Source organism: Botryllus schlosseri, chromosome 13 (genome assembly GCF_051294905.1).
Source record: "Botryllus schlosseri isolate E-star chromosome 13, Bs_hap1, whole genome shotgun sequence".
NCBI lineage: Eukaryota > Metazoa > Chordata > Ascidiacea > Stolidobranchia > Styelidae > Botryllus > Botryllus schlosseri.
The window spans coordinates 2,655,068-2,675,228 of record NC_137248.1 but is presented as its reverse complement, the minus strand read 5'-3'; the positions used below and the strand labels follow the sequence as shown (position 1 = coordinate 2,675,228).

Below are 20,161 nucleotides of genomic sequence, written 5' to 3'. Positions count from 1 at the left end.
CTCGAGTCAAGTCAAGTCATTTTCAATTCACCAACGAGTCAAGTCCAAGTCGGTGAGTTTATGATTTGATCCGAGTCATGCACGATGAATTGAGTACAGGTCGAGTCGATACACAAATTGACTCGAGGCAAGCCAAATGTACTCGAATCAAAACCTAACACTCAATTATGCATTGAATCACTCTGTTACTCGATTTTGCCCGGTCATATTCATCACTACTGTCTTATTTCCGTTCAGTTTCGTTCAACGGGGTCTACAGCGGCATGCAGATTCCCGTACCAGTACGACGGCGTCCTGAGAACTTCGTGCATACGCTTTTTCTCGTTCGCCCTGTTCTACAACGTGCATGTGTGTGGCACCCATCACGACCTGCTCATGTTGTTTCCGAATACTTGGGCACACTGCGTATCGTCTTATGAAGGGACTTGGTCCCCTTGGACTTTGTTCAGAAGTGGTGTCACGTGCACGGCCAAATGTGGCGGTGGTCAATACAGGTGTGTTTTATCTATGTGGGTTAGGGTTGTCGAAAATAATTAGGCTACTAGTTGAGTCAATACACAAAGTGACATAAGTCGAGTCATTTTTATATTCAAGAAAATAGCTTGAGTCAAGTCGAGTCAATACACAAAGTGACTCAAGTTGAGTCATTTTCATTATTCAAGAAAATAGTTTGAGTAACCTAAAATTTAAGTCAATACACAATGTGATTCAAGTTGAGTCATTTTCTGTATTCAAGAAAACATCTCGAGTCAAGTCGAGTCACCTGAAAAATTCCGACTCGAATCGTTATAGCCCGGATTTGAGTTGAATACTTGAGTGCCAGTCTATTTACATCTACAGATACCGAAGATGGTGTCGGGTGTTACCGTGTCATGGCCCTTCACAAAAAACCATGGGTGAATGTAACACTCACCCGTGCGAAGCGTGTTACAAACGATCCGATAGGGGCGTTAACTATCACGGATTTAAGAACACGACATATTCTGGAAACCCGGTAATGTCTACTGTTTCCGAACAAGAAAATCGATAATAATCTCTCGCTTTTTGTCAGTGCTTGAAAAGGAAAATTGGGGAGGAGTATACTGATGAATGCAGGTAATCTCGAAGAGACTTGGAGAACTAGATAATTTAACGTATTGCTATTATTCATATCTACAGTAATTTGGAAAAGCTGGAAATTATCCAAGTTTTTGCGAATTCACTAATTCTAATTTTATTTGGAAAAAGCTGCAGCTATAATTATATTATAAACATGATTAAGAAATTCTAAAAATTATTCAAGTTTTTGCGAACCCACTGTTTCTAATTCTAATCTTATTTGGAAACAACTACGTAGCTATAAATATAATTATAATCTAATTTGGAAAACCTGAAAATTATCCAAGTTTCTAATCTAATTTGGGAAAAACTATGTAGCTATAATTATGATATAATTTGGAAATTCTGAAAATTTTTCCTGAAATCTTGATGCATGATAGTTTTTTCGTGTGTTCAATTGAGGTGAACGTGAATATATGTGATTTTAGAAATTTCGAGACATCCGATCGCATATCTCCGTGGTGTGATGCTATCGTGGGTGGGAAGAAAACAGCAATTCCTTGCGGACTTAGACATTGTGAGAAGGACGGGAATGTATCAGGGTATTCTGAGACCCGTGCGGCCAATGAGTTTTGCGTTTTTCCTTACAGGTTAGAATTATGATATTTTATCATGACTGTAGCGCAGATCTTTGATTATGGGGGGGAACTGATGTTATTTTCTTGTGGTCGCATGAAAGGTCGAGTCCGAGTCATTTTGTTCACTGTTCAGTTTTCAGTTCAATCTGGTTCGACCCACTTTTTTTAATTCTGCTCGAGTGATATAGAATACCTTGCATTCATAATATCATAATTTTCCTTAGTTATAACAGTTTCTGGGCCTATTTTCAAGTATCAGGACTGATAGACGAAACCCCAATTATGTGGTGACTTTTCTATTCTTACAAGTTACAATGAAATGTCTGTCTTGGCCGTCCTAGTCTCGAGTCATTTTATACATTTGAAAAAATCTCGAGTCATTCCAACCCTGACAATACATATTTATAACCCCTGCATAAAAAAAATTATTTTTTAAACTCGGCAAATCATGTTGAAAAGATAGCATTCAGTGTTTGATGTGTTATGATATTTGTGTTGACAATTTGTCAACCTAATACAGTTACAAAAGCAAGATACATCACTCGTGTATACGTATCGATTTTCGGCACGGTCTTTGGTGTTCGTCAGACGCGCAGAACGAAGCACTGGTGCGGTGTTTCAAGTCTTACGAAGGCACTTGGTCACCTTGGAAGCTAGTGTCGTGCTCTCAACCTTGCGGGGGAGGAGAATCTGTCTACATTAGATATTGTAGGTAGGTAACATTCTTCTTATTGTGTGGTCAGTGTATACTCTCGATAACGATACGCATAATTTTAACTGATTTTTGAAGGTATGAACCATGTCAGGGGCCAAGTACTATGATATCTGGAAAGTGCAACACAGTGCCTTGTGACATTGCAAAACATTGCTACACCGTGTCAGATTATGGAAAGTCCTATCGAGGGCCGGTGAACGTGTCCATGTTGTCCAGACCGTGTATACAATGGAGCAGTCGTTTGAAACAGTTATATCCGGATTTGGACTTGGAAAGTTCTAATGTACGCGGCATTCAATGATTCGTGTGTGCAGTAGGGGAGTTCAAAAACGAATTTTTTTCGCAAATCGAACTGGCTACTTGATAAAATTGTTAGGTTACCTAATTTAAGCCTACACACAAAATTTGGTTCAATTCCAGCCAGTGGAAGCGGAGTTATTGCCGTCGAAAAATTTTGGATTATCAATAAAATAGTATTTACGATGACCAATTCTTTTATTATTTATTATAGTTGTGCCCACCGTGAATTCTATTTTATTCAAATCCAAATTTTTTGACGGCAATAACTTCGCCTTCACTGGTTGGAATTGAACCAAATTTGGTGAAATTCGTTTCTGTAGACAACCTAACACTTTCATGGAGTGAACAGAAAATTTTGAAAGTTTTTACAATTCAATTTTATATAATAAATAGAAACTTTCTTCACCTGTAGCAATGCGGCTACTGGCTGGAATTGAAACAAATTTGGTGTGTAGGCTTAAATTAGGTAACCTAACAATTTTATCAAGTAGCCAGTACAATTTGCGAAAAAAAAGTCGTTTTTGAACACCCCTAGTGTGCAGACTTGGACAACTATGCTCATTCTAGTTGGCTAATTAGACTAATTGGAACGTAATGCCAGTAATCTAATTGTTATTGAATTTAGGAAATCTTTCTATACTATAATTTTAATTCTAATCCAAGTTCTTCGTTTCCTGAAAATGCTACAGGAAAACTATATAGTACGAAACAAACCAAGCTTGCCGCGCAGACATTTTCTGTTCTCGTACTTATGAGAGTGATCTGATTCGATGTGAACTGAATTTGATTTTTCTTGTATTTACTTCTAATCCGTAATTTAACTCAATTTCCATGCTTTTCCATATTCGGTTATTTGAATTTAATTTCGAAATAAAACATTTCGCTCTTAATTCTGAAGTAATTTGGAAAAGCTGGAAATTTTCTAGCTGTCCAAGATGTTGTTTTAAATTTTTGCGGCTATGTGCTGAAAATGTTGGGTTGGCCAAAAGACGGTCCACGTCAAATTTGGGTCAATTCCAACTAATAGATGTGAACTGGAGTTTGACAATTTTGAATTTTCGCAAAAAAAAAAAATTCAAATTTTATTGTGAAATTGTTGAGTCGTCTAAAAAAAGTTGCATAACAATTTTTAATCACTTTCAACCGGTAGAAGCAAAGTTATTGCAGTTAAAAATCTTGGATTTGCAAAAATACCATTGATGGTGGTGTGGTGGGTAATCGAAGAATTTTTAATGAAGAACTAAATTCGTTTTGTGGATTTTTGGTGGATAACTCAGCAATTCCATGGGGTTGACAGTCAAATTTGAAATTTTTTTTGAATTTTTTCCATAGTAAATCCAAACTTTTCGAAGTCCTGTAGCTTCGCGTCTACTAGTTGGAATTGAGCCAAATTTGGTGTTCAGTGGTTTTTTAGCCAAACTAACAATTTTATCAAGTAGCCGCAAAAATTTGACAAAAACAGTTATTTTTGAACAACCTTAAATGTTGAAGAATTAACTAGTAGCATGTGTGTTTGTGATTTAGTGCCGGAATCCTGGAGGCGTCGAGCCCCGGCCGTGGTGTTACGTTGACGTAGCTCATGCTGAACTGTGTAACGTGCCACCCTGTCCAATGGAGAGGTCTTACCCTTCGGCACAGCCAATATTCGTGCAGATACAAACCAGTGTGCCGATGTCTTTGCCATGTATCTTCCCTTTTCAATACAAGTGAGTAATCTTTCCAATCGTAGCACATAGAATAGGGGTTATCAACCGCGGCCCTTAACCCCCCAAGGGGCCATTATGAAAGTCTTCATTAATGAATTGTGACATGTCTTTATTAACAGAAACATAGAATTGTAGCCTAAACAGCACTCATGTAGGACGTAGGTGTAGGTGTTAATCAGGATTGTAACCAAGTTTTATGCTTGTGACTCGAGTCGAGTCATTTTCACTTCTGCACCGAGTCAAGTTCGATTCATAATGGTGATACTCAAATCCATACTCCAATCTGATCCAAGTCATAGGGATCACTGTTCATTGTGGAGATCAAGTCTGGTTCAACTCACTCCTGTGCAACTCTTGGGTGATATCGAAGGCCTCGGTTTCATGATATACTCACTTTTCTCACTCTTAACCTGTTTATTCAAAGATATGGGAAACGACTCGAGTGGAGGTCAAGTCAATACCAATTGACTCGAGTCATTACAACCCTGGTTTTAGTATCGTAAAGCTAGCTAAAACATGTTTTTTCGTCGTATTTTCTGTCTCACTGAACGGTGGGACCTCCAAATTGGATTGACGGTGGACCGTACGTGCCCTGGGTATGGCTACGTGTAAGTTGTTGTAACCATTGTTCTTTGACAATTTCGTATTGACAAAGGGGGTCTTGTTCACTTATGGTGAGTAACATCGAGCTTAACTCAAAATGTTTCTTTTTTAACTGTCTTGTTTCATACGATGAAGGCTCATGCCATTCATGTTCAATCAAATGCATCATACGTAAAACATCTGTTTTTTTTTCCATCTATTTAAACGTTTTTTTGCCTCTTTATGTTCCCAATAAGAAGGATGAGGTATTGAACGTGTCTCGTAATTTTTCATGAACCGGTGACACATCTTGACACATCTTTTGTGAATGTAGCGTAACAATCAAGGATATGTTGATTTATTGGCATGGTCTATCACAAAAACTAGGATTGACGAGGCCTTTTAGCCTTGAAACACGCGTGTAAGGGATATATAAATGCTCACCACGGTTAATTTTATTCAGGCAAAGGCTTTACTCTCAGTGCGTATCTCTGCCGACTCCGGACGGCGAAAATTCCAGCGGTAAGAAATGGTGTGCGACTGTTGCCAGAATTGACTTGAAACAAACGGAGCCTAATACGGCTCGGGAGTATGGATTTTGTGAGGATAGATACGTCGGGACGTGGATGACTTGGGCTGGGTCAGAGAAACACTGTTCTGCGGACTGCTACGTTTACCTGAAGTAATTATAATTAGAACTAACGGTTTCCAAGACCTGAAAAGTACCGAAGGCATTTTAGAGATATTCACTTTGTCGTATAGTTTCCTAATAAACGTGCAAACAGTGATTTATGCTGAGGTTGATGTCATATGTTCAAAAAGTAGTGCTTGTGTTATTCAGAAGCAATTGCTTGCTCGGCCCTTGCCATGGACATAATATCAAAGTAACAGACGAAAGATGTTACGATCCTCCGTGCCGCTCAGCTGTTTGGTCGCAATGGAATCAATGGTCCGCGTGCTCCAGGTATTTTTGTGTATTTCGTCCATGTAGAATTTATCGATTCTATACTTTCTCGTTGATGATACGGTTGTGTATATGCAGTGTCCCTTTCAATGCTGTACTAGTCGCTGACGATTGTCGAAAATATTTGGGTTTATTTCAATATGAATGTATTATTCAATTGTGTATTGAAGTTCTGTACCAGCATGAGTCTCTTCAGATGGCTGTCGAGTTGTGTTTCCAATGTTAATGCTATTGTTGTTTGGTAAAACGTTTTAGATGTGTGATAGTTACCTGCTTCCGCATAGATAACTCTGTCATGACCGACAAGATATAGTAATGGTGGAGCGTCCGGCTTTTCGGTCGTGGGTTCAATCCCCGGTCGTATCGGAAGACCTGTTCAGTAAAGGTGGTATCTGTGGCTTCCGCACTTTGAGCTCAGCATTTCTGAGACAGCATGGAGGGGTTGTGCAAGACTTAGAAAGCCTTTGAAGGCTATATCTGCACCTTCCTTATCCAGCTGCGTATTCACGTCATGCACTCATGGTATGCATATGCAGAGATCACGTGTGTGTAAATCATGAGTTGGTGTATATGCTGCAAAAAGATTAAGGGCGAAAATATAAAATGTCCTATTACCTGTGGTAAATAACTGAATGCATGAACTTTGAATCGAGTGATTTCTGATCTTTAAAAGATGATTATTGATTACGGCACTCTTTTTTTTCGCTTTCTATGTGGTATTGGGCAGAATATATCGTTTTGGGTGTGATTTCTGTCCGTAATGGTCTCAAAAATGGGGCTCGCTGAATATGAAACATTGATAATGACTCGACTCAATTTTGACGGTAATGGGTACGGAGAAGAAAGACTTGTCCTTCTCACATTTTGGATAATGCAAACGATAACTCAACTGCACGTAAATGTTAGAGTTGTAACCAAGTCAAGTCGAGTCATTTTCAATTCACCACCGAGTCAATTCTGATTCCAGGGCAGGGTGCACTATCGCTGAGACTCGAGTCCGAGTCATAATATTCTTTCTCTAGCCGCAAGTCAAGTCACGCTCAACTCCCTTTTTCGCAACTCTTGGATGATATCGAATGTCTCTCATGCATATATTGATTTTTCTTACCTTATATGTTTATTATATCAGATAACAGACCCTACAATCGAGAAAGGCTGACATAATATATAATTTGAATCAAGTCGTATCGAATGTCTCGCATGACTTGACCGAGTCATTCACAATGACTCGAGTACAAGTCGAGTCTTTACAATAAGTCACTCAAGTCGAGTCATTTTATATATTTAAGAAAATTACTCGGTCAAGTCGAGTCACCGAAAAATTGCAACTCGAGTCATTATAACTAGGGTTGCAGCCGAGTCACTAGTCAATTTTACTTTTATAGTTTTGACTCGAGTCATTTTCATTTCACCACCGAGTCATCGTATTGATACTGGAGTCGAAGTCAGAGAGTTCAAGTAATATAGAATGAGTCGAGCCAATACACAAATTGACTAAGCCGAGTCATTTTACATGTTAAAGAAATACTCGATTCATTACAACCCTGGTATATTTCCATTGTATGTGCACGCCAATGAATGGTGTCAGTTTAGAGCTGTTATGCTGGACCTACGAGTATCCTTTCACCATGGCGAATTTACTAACAAACGGGTAGATATTACCTCTGCTGTGGGAATTCATGGCGGAAACAAAAAGACGGTACTGAGTGGTTTAGTTGGCTTGATTATGTGATTGGCCCCATACCTACTCGATTAGCGCCTGTACAGTACAAACATTGTTGTTATATGCGTTAGTGAAATTGTTTTTAAATATAATAATAATGTGCATATTTTCGTGATAACAACCGTGATGTCACACTTTCGTCGAGTAATTATTTTTGCTGTGATCGTGATCGAATGTCGAAATTCTATTTAGCTGTGTCGGTGTCGCTTTACAAGTTCGGTCGAAACCAAACGGGTACCATCAGTCCAGACGTAAAGACTGCTCCGCTGTGGACGAATTTAAATTCTCTGGTAAGTTCTTTGGAAAGTTTGCTTAGTTGATCTTTGTGTCACTCTTGTTGTATACTTTTGTTGTGGACTTTTACAGATTTAACATTACTTGACGACCCTACGCAGAGCTAATGAATTCCACCAGGATGTACGATATTCCTTCTGCAGCCTAATTTAAGATTAATTGGACTGTTGAAGCTTATTTCTCTTCGTATATACGGGGATTTCGAATACTAAAGATAATTTGGGACTTATGAGTCAGTGTGGCACTATTTTACGAAAAATTTGGCACTCAGAGCCATCCCGCAGTTGGCAACCCTGTTGCACACAAGCTTCGTTTACTGCTACAGTATCGTCTGTTATAATTATGATAATTTCACCATTGTAATTGACCCGGATCCAATTCCAAAGCACACTGGCCGTAAGATCATCTTCCAATACCGGTATCGTGAAGCATGCATTAGGTTATGGCATACGGACATGCTCGCGATATACAGATACCACCAGTAACTTAGTTACCATATGCATAGGAATCGGATTATTACTTTCGCTTGTGACTCACGGAAGCGCCAGGATATTGCGCATTGCATGCGGTCATATCGTATTTTGCGCTGTTTAGGACAGCTGCCTTTTCGGTGATCAGAATTTAAGCTTGCGATGTAATGGTGTTCTGCATTGTTCTATTCTTGAGTCTTTGCTACTAATTCACATCCGTTCAGCTAGGATCTATCACGCGCTCTTATAAGCAATCCCAAATCGATGACCTTGATACAACTAACTAGTTCATTGGTATTATATGAAGCAGTCCGGAACTGCACCGACCTTAATACAACCAAATAGTTCAGTGGTATCGTGACGGCCGCGACTTACACAATACAGGGACTTGCTCGGTTGCAAATAATCAGGCCGACCCGGAAAAGATTCAACAGCTCCTGCGGACTTATATCGCCGGATTCAAGTCGTCGGCTGTTACATACTCGCAGGAACGCTACACGTTTATATTTTATTTAGTTTTATTTATGCAAATATTGTGAGGTTTTGATGTGGCAAGTAGTTTTTTACATTTTTGTCAGTTATCATGAATAAATTTCGATATTATTGAGCGTTAATTGCTAGCAGGTATAAGTATTGTACGAGGTTACCGACGTCAAGAGACTATTGGAGGTACAGAAATTAACACCCAAATGAATAGTATATTCGGATTTATTTCAATACCAATATATTATTCCATTGCATACATCAGTTTATACATGCGCTATATTATACACATTCACGTCTTCATATTCAATTTGACTCTTGGACGACTTCAGATACAGTTTGTTGAATGGAAATGACCTAGGCTACTTTTTACGAACGCGATACCTTGCTGATATGTGCTCTGCGACAGAGTCCTGGTGACAGTAGCAAACATATTTTCGTAACTGTGTTTGCTTTCCCGTCCCCAAGCCATGTCACAGGCGTATAGCTCTGTGTTGCGGCGACTAGCTCAATGTGGAGTCGCGGTACAGTTTAGCGCTTATGAACAACACAACGGATGGGCGAAACGTGATGATAAAAGCGGATGCGCGCATCCGTCATGCGCTCGTTAAACCCTTAGCGCTGAAGGGAAAAAGTCGCTTGAAAGTCGTAAAAAGACAGCTGGTTTCGAACTATACTGGCCCACGACTTCGCTAAAAGCTACGGACGCTCCAATTTTATGTAGCCTGTACAATGGATTTGCTTCTGTATACTCAAGCGATATCTACAGGACTCTAGTCTGGCTATCGACGCCCCAATGTTCGATCCACGTACAATTGTACAAGTAAATGTACATGTATCGTTTTTGCTGCTCTAGATTCAGGGATATCTAGACTCTTGTCTAGCTACAGATGTTCAACATATGAGCACAATGTAGATTACAGATACCTTGATTTGCTTCTCTAGACTCGGGATATCTAAACTTCAGTCTAGCTGGATGTTCCAATGTTCAATCAATACAGTTGTACATGTACAGTACACAGAACTCAATATATAGGTGTCTGGATTTGCTTTCATAGTCTAAACACTCCCATGACTATAGGCTACCTCTGGATGAGTGGATCAATGCATAATTGCATATATTCCCGACTGCTTACGCGGGATTCGGTTTCCAAACTTCCCTCGTTATTTCCTGTTTGTGGGAAGTTCCGTGAAATCGTAACGCGGTTGTTGCCTTAGTCAGAATCATGATCATGATCATACCCCCACCTGGTAACATAGACGGATCGATTCAGGAAACCGTGTTCGTTTTGACATAGCATGGGTGTGAGAGTGGATCCCAGCACTTAACACGATGCGGCTTTCGATTAAGATGTTTTCTTGAAATGTATTTCCTCGAGCGACTCGGGCCATCCCGGAATGACGGTCCAATTGGGAGGGGGCGAGCTCGAAGGGGGCCAAAGATTATTCCGTGAATGTACATTATAGAGTATTTTTTTGAAAATCTAAGCAACTTTATTTAAAAAAATCGTGCTAGACGCGATTTACTGTTGCCAAATATCTTGAATAATTGAGGTACCAGTCCCTAAAAAATACGCATGGTTCATAGAAATGGACATGTATAGGCGTCGGCTATTACAGCGTCACGACGCACATATGTAACATGCGACTCCGAGAAGTGTCCCAGAACGACCAGCAACGAGAAAACCTTGGCCGAAAAAGATTGCCTTTATGTTGATCGAAATACATATCAGTGGTTCTCAACCGTTTTGTCTTCGCGGACCCCCAAAGTTTTAGTTCAAATTTAGATATATTATCGAGCAACCGCCATCTGTCCTGTGCAAATATCAACTGTAGGCTAGTGATAAACAGCAACAAAATAACAATTCATTAAAATAACATTATAGTCTGTATGTGTATAAAGTGGGAAGAATTTTATTATTTCAAAGCGAATTATGTAGCTAAATTTCTTGAAATACGCGGTCGGGTCTTGAAAATCCGCACCGTCTATCCGATATGAACGAGTGCGGAAAATCTATTTCCACAAGGCGGTGGCGAATGTAATAATAAAGCGTAACGCTTTCGACGCCACCTTTGGTTGATCGCTACATATGTGACACCAAAAGTGAGTAACAGATTTTAGTGAACATATAACGTCTAGCATAGTCATTTCTATGCAGCAGCTCATCTGGAAGTTATGCCTGTCACATGAGAATGTGGATTTTTTGCAAACAATTATTTTCTAAAACATCGCTGAACAACCATACGTTTGTATCAGTAGGCTATTGGCAATTTGGCTATTCAAATGTGTTTGCACAGTAAAATATTTCATCTCCGACGGCCATTCTGTTTATGTGAGTTATGAATTTTTAGCGGTTATGAAGCGAAACTGCCTCGTTACTTCTGCAATTTAAAAAATACGAAGTAGAGGTTATCAGCCATTTTATAAATTTGGAGGCTTCGCGGACCCCAGTGGCGTAGCAGGCGCTTGGCGGTTCTGGCTCTGCGCCAGGGGCGGCAGGCTCCAAGGGGGCGGCAAAATGAGGATACACAGTGTACACAGCCGGCTAAAAGCAGCGTAATTGGTAGTCCTATAGCTGGCATCCCGTGAGCTAAAGTTTAATCAAACTGGTCTCAATCAAAAGCTAGTGTCGCGCTGATTCCGAAAACACGAATTAATATGGCAATAGAACCACTCCAAAATAGCCGTCAAGGCCGATTGTTCCTAACAATCGGAGCGCCGGAATCAGGTCAACAATAGCTTTCGATTAAGATCAGTATTGTTAAATTTGAGCGCTCGGAGGGCCTGACCAACTATATGATGACCATGACCAATTATGCTGCAATTAGCTGGCTCAGCTGTAGGCCTGTCTGGGTATTCAAGTGTGACAACTAAACTTGAAGCTCAAACTAGGTTTACCGGCATAGCCTACACCACTTAATGATGTTTGGATTTTTTAATCCCCACGCGCTGCTGCAAAGCGAAAGTCACAATTTATTCACCAGCGCTTCTAATAGCACCTATGACGACGAGGTGAACTTTTTGGAGTTAGCTGTGGAAATTGACGGATTTTAGAGGCTGGTATGGAGCAGTGGTTAGTTAATGCAAAGCTGCTTGATTCGATACCATATTTATGCTCGTGCCTGAAACTTTATCTGACCATTGGTGTTTCAATTGCAAGCTGTGAGAGGAGCTTCTCAAAGTTCAGACTGATTAAGTCTTATTTACGTTCTACCATGAATGATGATCGGCTATCAGCTCTATCCATTCTGTCTATAGAAAGTGACTTTATACGTTCAAAATAGAATTGAAGATAACCTTGAATTCGAGGTTATTATCGCTGATTTTGCTTCAGTGAAAGCACGAAAAGTTAAGCTTTGAGGCGGCCATTGATTTCAATTTGCACAATACATTCGTTCGCTATTTCTTGTCCGCCTTATTTTTGGCCTTATTAACGTTGCGACGGTGAGGCTGAGATGCGGCATATTATTTGTATTGACAAGATTGCTTGAAAATCAATAGATTATATGTCGAAATTTGCTACTGTCTACTTAGGGAGGGGGCGGCATTTAAGCGAGAGCCAGGGGCGGCAGCACATGCTGCTACGCCAGTGGCGAACCCCCGGTTGATTATTTGTCCATGGACACCTAAATGGCTGGCGCCGAATGTTCCTGTCCCGACGATCTGATCTAAACAAGACAAATGCCATCCCGCAGAGAAAAATACATTTGCCAGTGAAGAAATACCTATTTGAGATCGTGTGCGTCTTTTAGTTTAGTACGTTTGGGCGATTTCAATATATTTGGATATAGCAGACAGAAGGTCACGAAATAACATCACGTCATGTAACGAAGTCATTATGCCAACAGGCCCGCCCTAATATGTTGAATTATTATTTACGGGTGCTCCATTTTCCAAGACAATACTGATTCACTCATAGTCATAGCTTTTACAGGTAAATCTTATTACGTGGGCAAAGTGAGGATAAAACATTTATAGCAAGACTTATGCAATTCCCGATATTATTGACCGCTTCAACCATGAATTTTTCGCGATTCGGCGTGACGAACTGAAACCAGGGATATATAGAACTATATATCCCTATATAAATCGCACTTAATGAGTATATGATATCTCAACCGCAAAACACAACAGGGGGGCAACTTTGTTACAATGTTGTGGGCTGATCACGCGCGTTCAGATATTATTTCCATGAACGTGCGTAGCTTTGTACTACATGTTTCGTATGCTGTGATGCGACCAATCAAGGTTTACAGCCTTCCACAGTGAGAAATAGTATCAAAACAACAGTTCTCATTGATAATTTTATTCTTAGCGGCAGGAGCGTACAATTTCAGTGCTCGAAAAAAACGTCTCTCGCTACTCGAATCATCTGAACTAATACTCGATTCACATTCGATTACTCGTCGAATCATTGTGACCAGCCCTAATAATCAGTCAATGAATTTAAATGCGGAGAGATAATCCCGTCTCCGCGCGAAGGGAACAGCCGCTCGACAGTATCGCACGCATGTATTTATCAGCTCGATAGTGTCATGCGTATCTGTCGCGCATGCAATAGAAGAGAATGCACAGCGCGAATGAACGAGAGAATGAAACACCGAAATGAACCACGAACAATCGGCTGGGCGTAGTGGCGCGCGTCTGTTATCCAGTTACTTGGAGGCCAGGAGTGGTGAACGGCTTGAGGTTGGGAGTTCTGCGTCGTTACGGTCTATGTTGATCGGGTGTCCGCGCTAAGTTCGGCGTCAATATGGTGTGCCGTTGGAAGCTTCGGCAGACCAGGTTGTCTAAGGAGGAACGAACCGGGCCAGGCCCGAAAGGGAGCAGCCAAAAGTTCCCGCGTCGCCCAGTAGCGGGATAGCGCTTGTGAATAGTCGCAGCGGCACAGCCCATCCAATACAGTTGGACCCACTTCTTTTCGCGATTTTATGCGAAATTGTCAATACGCGGGTTCGATCCCACTCGATGGCACGTTTTTCTGACCTTTGCTAACATTCTAACTGCTGATTCAATTCTGAATCGAGTATTCGATTCACGATGGCATCCAAACATCATGAATGATGTGGAAAGTTCAAACATGTACCACAAAGAATGCAATGTCAGTTCTACATCACATTAAAGATTATTATTTGGAATTTTTTCGAACATTTTTCATTGGACTATTTGACAATGCTGTGCTTAGGGTTGCATATAAAACAAAAATCCATCTAAAGCAAACATGTATGGAACATGTTTTTTTCTATCCATGACGTCACATTGGATTGTCATTGCAAATACCGGGTAAATATGGCTCCTTCGACGAGAAGGGCTTCCAACCATTATCATTAACAGAACAGACCGATATTATATTTAACTAGGACTACCTTGTTATGCAGCATTTTTACGGTCGGCGATCATCAGCATCAGAACACCCATTTTGTACCAATGATCTGTATTTAGTTGCTATAACTGTCAAACCGACGACGATCTCGCGGGCTTCAGTCAATCCATACCGTATGCGTTGGCTATATTGGGTGCAAATCGTCCGTATAGGCTACATGACATGGCATAGTTTCAACGTTTGAAAAAACACAACGATGTTTTTTTTTAAAGTCATTTGTTTAAAATACTGTTTAAAACATCAATCAGTAGGTCGTGACTTCGAACCCGGTTCTGGGCATGTTGATGTTTGATATAAATCGCGTTTCGACATCAACGGTAATTTTTCACCAGGCAGATAAAATCGTTTGTACGATTCCTGAGCTGCTGACTTAGTGTTGCCGTTCTTGCGGCCATAAAAAAAGCCCAGAAAAAAGACCCGACGAAAGAAAGCACTCAGAAGGAATGGAAAGAACTAGTAGAAAGGGCCGCGGCTTCAACAAGATCAACATCGAAAAGAACTGCGACATCGGGCACTCTAGGCCGAGGTGGATGTTAGATTAAAGCGATCGCAACTGCATGCGTGTCGTTCGACATTCTCATGTCGCTCGACTTTCTCGTATCTGTTCATTTCATCGCATTGTGTCTTATCGAATTGTACATGTGTGTGACTTGTTCAGATGAAAAATATATATCCCACCGATTATATAACCACAACACATTGCAGTGTTGGGATGACTCGAGTCATGACTTGACTCGAGTCAACTTTTTCGTATGACTTGGCTTGACTCGAGTCACTTTGAAAAAATGACTTGACTTGACTTGACTCGGAGCTTCAAAAATGTGCATTGACTCGTGACTCGGAGCAAAATTTACGAGTCAATTTCAAGTCATCAAGTAAACGGTGTCGAATAAATCACTGTAACTTGTGAGAGCAACCAGTCATTCACTGATTGTACGATACACTGATCCTAGATTGGTATATCACGAATAAATTGACCGCAAACTAAACAATCACAGCTTACGTTGTCCTTGTAGTAGTAGAATAATAATCTAAATAGCAATGAGTCTCTGTTTCTTAGACGGATCAATGCTTACGTTGCGCAGTGCTCACCTTTGTATGATTTAAATCGAACAAATATAGTTTGTGCATTTATATTCTCACGGATGTAGATGGATAGTGTAGGCTATTTTGCCATTTCAATTTGTTTGAAGTTCTCGAAGCTTCATATTAGGTCCTATATTTTGGCTGCTATTAACTGACTGTAGCATGTAGCTGTACGTACAGTGTACACTTACTCACATATTTTATTAACAGTTCCAACGTCATTTTGTATGTATATTTAACTAGATTTTCGGTATTTGATTCGAGATAAATGATCAATTAATCTATATTTTACTCGACTAGCAACATTTAATGACTTTGAATCATCACTCACACATCGAAAATTCAATTTGACTTGACTCGAGTCACCTCCAAAAAACGACTGACTTGACTTGACTCGAGTCACCTATGAAAATCGATTGACTTGACTTGACTCGAGTCAAAATCTGCAATTACTCGTGAGTCGAAGGTAGTGACTTGATCCCAACACTGACACATTGTGATACAGCGAAAAGAAGGTGGGATATTGATTGTTGAAACGACTCGGAGTAGTCTTTCAACCATGACACCAGCTTTTCAAAGCCTTGATTCACGAATGAAAACTATAGAGATTCACTTTGAAATTCGTCACGTAACCCTGGGAAGGAGGCGCTTCTGTTAAGTTATAAATAATGAGACCTCGAAAGCGTGATCATGATAATCACTGATCGGGCTTCGGTTGTGTAGACCAGTGAACTTTTTCCACTTTCAGACTGGCATAATTGCAAACCAAATTTTGCTGTCCGGGGGAAAAATAAAAATCATCCCATAGTGCGACTAAACTGATTAAGTATTCAACTCAAATCATGGAATTGGAACTTCAAATTTATGAGAAGTTTGCTGAGCATTTCCATGGTATTGTACATTGTGTGTGTATCTTGGGCAGATGAAAATATAATCAGATGATCATTGATTATTATTGAGCACAGTTAAAACCATCAACTCGATTTTGACTGTTGGGTGTCTTTCTTCTTATTCCAACTTTCACATATATTACGGTAGAGGGGACTGCCTTTAAAAAAACAGTCGGGTACAATCACATTTGCAACATTGTGCTGTGACGTAGGATAAGTAGAAAGTAAACTTTGAACGATCGATCACGTTAGAAAGCGTAATAAATCAGGCTATGAATTTATACAGATGGTTATGGTTGTGTTTAAGACATATATTTTCTAAGTCATGACGCCACGTATATTAAATTGTGACGTCATCGTGGATTGATATTCACGATTGAAAATATAGGATAAATATGGCTCCTTTGACGAAATAGGCTTCCAACTCCTGTCATATACGGATAAACAATATCTTTAACCAGGACTAAGTGCGGAAAATTAGTATATTATGATTGCGAACCGTTCGATACCACCAAATAGAGTTATAAAAGTGGGGTTAACGAGACTTTAACTAGAAACTGAGCAGTCAACATGACTTGGACTCGCACTCGAGTCATAATACCATGACTCGAACCCCTGCTCGATGACTTGGACTCGGACTTGACTCGTTGGTGAATTGCAAATGACTCGAGTCAAAACTATAATAGTGGGATTGACTTGTGACTCGGAGTTTTGTGACTTGGTTCCAACCCTGTCTGAACCCCACAACACAAATGCCATCCTGCAGAGAAAAAATATTTGCCGGCGAAGAAATACCTATTTGAGATCGTGTGCGTCTTTTAGTTTAGTACGTTTGGGGAGCTTTCAATATATTTGGACATAGCAGACGGAAGGTCACGAAATAACATCACGTCATGTAACGAAGTCATTATGCCAACAGGCCCGCCCTAATAGTTCGGAGATAATCATTTCCGTCAACGCGCGTAGCTTGGTAGCCTACTAGGCTACTTAAGTAGCTGTGATACGACCAATCAAGGTTTACAGCCTTCCACAGTAAGAAATAGTATCAAAACTATAGTTCTTGTTGAAAAATTAATTCTTAGCGGCAGGAGCGTACAATTTCAGTGCTCGAAAAAACCGTCTCTCGCTACTCGAATCATTAGAATTAATCCTCGATTCACATTCAATTACCGGTCGAATCATTGTGACCAGTCCCAATAATCACCCAATGAATATAAATGCGGTGAGATAATCCCGCGCGAAGGAAACAGCCGCTCGACAGTATTGCAAGCATTATTTATACAGCTCAACAGTGTCATGCGTATCTGTCGTGCATGCAATAGAAGAGAATGCATAGCGCGAATAAACGAGAGAATGAAACACCGAAATTAACCACGAACAATCGGCTGGGCGTAGTGGCGCGCGTCTGTAATCCAGTTACTTGGAGGCCAGGAGTGGTGAACGGCTTGAGGTTGGGAGTTCTGCGTCGTTACGGTCTATGTAGATCGGGTGTCCGCGCTAAGTTCGGCGTCAATATGGTGTGCCGTTGGAAGCTTCGGCAGACCAGGTTGTCTAAGGAGGAACGAACCGGGCCAGGCCCGAAAGGGAGCAGCCAAAAGTTCCCGCGTCGCCCAGTAGCGGGATAGCGCCTGTGAATAGTCGCAGCGGCACAGCCCATCCGATACAGTTGGACCCACTTCTTTTCGCGATTTTATGCGAAACTGTCTATACGCGGGTTCGATGGCACGTTTTTCTGACCTTTTGCTAACATGTTAACTGCGACTATACCTGCATATGTGATTCATTTGTGAATCAAGTGTCACGATGGCGCCAAATATTATGAATGATGTGGAAAGTTCAAACGTGTACCACAAAGAAGCAGTCTCAGTTCTATATCACATTAAAGATTATTTTTTGGTATTTTTTCGAACATTTTTCATTGGACTATTTGGCAATGCTGTGCGTAGGGTTGCATTTAAAACAAAAATCCATCTAGCAAACATGTATAAAACATTTTTTTTCTAGCCATGACATCACGGATATTTATTGTGACGTCACAGTGGATTGTCATTGAAAATACCTAGTAAATATGGCTTTTTCCACGAGAAGGGCTTCCGACCACTATCATTAACAGAGCAGACCAATATTATATTTAACTAGGACTACCTTGTTATGCAGCATTTTTACGGTCGGCGGTCATCAGCATCAGAACACTCATTTTGTACCAATGATCTGTATCTAGTTGCTATAACTGTCAAACCGACGACGATTTCAGTCAATCCACTGGACGCGAGTTTGTTGTACTTGTGCGCTTTTGATTCCGAGGTAAAAAAGTCATTGAAATATTCGGGACAACGACCGCAGTGGAACTACATAAACTTGGCGATTTCTAGTTTCCGCATATCATCTATGTTTAGGACACCGAATCTCTTCAGCAGTGACTTTTTGGATGGACAACCAGTCCCCTGTGGGGCCCTAGCTAATGCGGAGTGCCTTGTGTTGTAGTTTTTGCAGTGGCTTGTGTGCAGTTTTACTGGCAGCCCCACAACAGAGGATGCCATATTGTAACTTCGATTGGATTAAGGATTTAAAGAGTATCAGGAGAACCCAGGATGGCATGAAGCGTTTAAGGCTGTAGAACAGTCCGCACTTCTGTGATAATTTAGTGTCTAGGGACTGAATATCCAGTCCAGTAAAACCCCGAGATATTTTGCATATCTGTGTTGGAAACGGGCTGACCAACGATGTTAACGGTTAGGTTATTTTTTGAATTAACTATGAGCATTGGGATTTCTCGGCATTTATGCAAAGGTTATTTTGGGCCGTCCACTCATGCACTTTGAGTATCCACCTCTGCCGTCGATGATGCCGAAGAGAGGAGGTGAGTATCGTCACCGAACAGTGTGGTGTTCAATGAGGAGGTTTCAAAGATGTCGTTGACATATAAGGTTAAGAGGACCGGTCCAAGTACATGTTCCACTGTGGAACGCTGTAAACATCGATTGGTCGTATCAAACCTTACGAAACATGTAGTATGACTACAGAGCTACGCATAGCCTACGTTAGCGGAAAAGAAATATATCTGAACGCGTGATCAGCCCACAGCATTGTAACAAAGTGCAACGAAAGGGTTATGGTAGAAAAATACCAATAAGCTTTAGACAGTCAGGGCCGAAACGGCACTTCGTCAGCCGCCCCCAAACGTTGGTCTTGGGCCCCCATTGGGTGATAAACCAAACGTATAGGGGGCTTGGCTCCCAGCGTCCAGTGTTGGGATTACCTTTTTCGTATGACTTTACTTGAGTCACTTTGCAAAAAGTGACTTGGCGTTTCAGAAATGCGGATTGACTCGAAGCAAAATTGACGAGTCAATATCAAGTAATCGATGTCGACTAAATCGCTGTATCTTGTAAAAGTTCGGATTGTTAACGATACGCTGGTTACACTCTGAGAGCAACCAATCACTCAATGATTGTGCGTTTCACTGGAGCTTCCATATAGTTATATCACAATATTGACCGCGAACGCAGTGATCGGAGCTTACAGATTACATTGTCGTGCATGCGAAATATTTACAATCGTTTTCACAACTACTTTCTTACTTCAATAGATTTAAAGTCAGTCAATTCTACTTTTACTTGAAGTAGTTTTAGGTTGCTTATTAAAGAAGTACTTCTACTCGTACTTGAGTAGATTTTTTCGTCGCTACCTCTTCTTGAGTTGCTTTCTTGACTACTTCGACCACCTCTGCATGCAATGTACAATGTGATGTAACGAACAAATAGGATGCCGAACGACGCGCAGTTGCGATCTTTAGACTGACCTCCACCTCGGCCTAGAGTGCCCGCCGTCACGGTTCTTTTCGATGTTGATCTTTTTGAAGCTACGGCTCTTTCTAGTTCTTTCCAT

At 40.7% G+C, this 20,161-nt stretch overlaps 2 protein-coding genes and 1 long non-coding RNA gene across 6 annotated transcripts in view; 1 reads left to right on the top strand and 2 right to left on the bottom strand.

The window, feature by feature from the left end:
• Positions 1-8,820, bottom strand: part of LOC145453942 (doublecortin domain-containing protein 1-like) — a 304,595-nt gene extending 295,775 nt beyond the window's left edge. Inside the window, exon 1 of the mRNA XM_080331905.1 lies at positions 8,758-8,820. The gene's annotated coding sequence lies outside the window, so the exon portion shown is untranslated. The remainder of the gene's footprint in view (positions 1-8,757) is intronic.
• LOC145453943 (apolipoprotein(a)-like) overlaps positions 1-9,202 on the top strand; it is a 31,271-nt gene extending 22,069 nt beyond the window's left edge. The window contains exons 21-31 of one of the 4 annotated variants that reach the window (XM_080331906.1): positions 238-494; positions 841-994; positions 1,052-1,095; positions 1,527-1,688; positions 2,197-2,388; positions 2,467-2,674; positions 4,216-4,397; positions 5,443-5,661; positions 5,821-5,943; positions 7,859-7,956; positions 8,815-9,202. In XM_080331906.1, the coding sequence (XP_080188032.1) occupies positions 238-494; positions 841-994; positions 1,052-1,095; positions 1,527-1,688; positions 2,197-2,388; positions 2,467-2,674; positions 4,216-4,397; positions 5,443-5,661; positions 5,821-5,943; positions 7,859-7,956; positions 8,815-8,969 (1,794 nt within the window). In that variant the 3' untranslated portion in view covers positions 8,970-9,202. Of the gene's footprint in view, positions 1-237; positions 495-840; positions 995-1,051; positions 1,096-1,526; positions 1,689-2,196; positions 2,389-2,466; positions 2,675-4,215; positions 4,398-5,442; positions 5,662-5,820; positions 6,018-7,858; positions 7,957-8,814 lie in introns of those variants that run through there. The other 3 variants (XR_013919980.1, XM_080331907.1, XM_080331908.1) reach the window with 3 other exon arrangements.
• A 4,396-nt stretch (positions 9,203-13,598) lies between these two features.
• Positions 13,599-18,213, bottom strand: LOC145453198 (uncharacterized). Its single transcript, XR_013919653.1, has 2 exons — positions 18,011-18,213; positions 13,599-13,900 (listed from the first exon to the last, which is right to left on the bottom strand). It is a non-coding gene; the product is annotated as an uncharacterized LOC145453198 (long non-coding RNA).
• Positions 18,214-20,161: the final 1,948 nt, after the last annotated feature.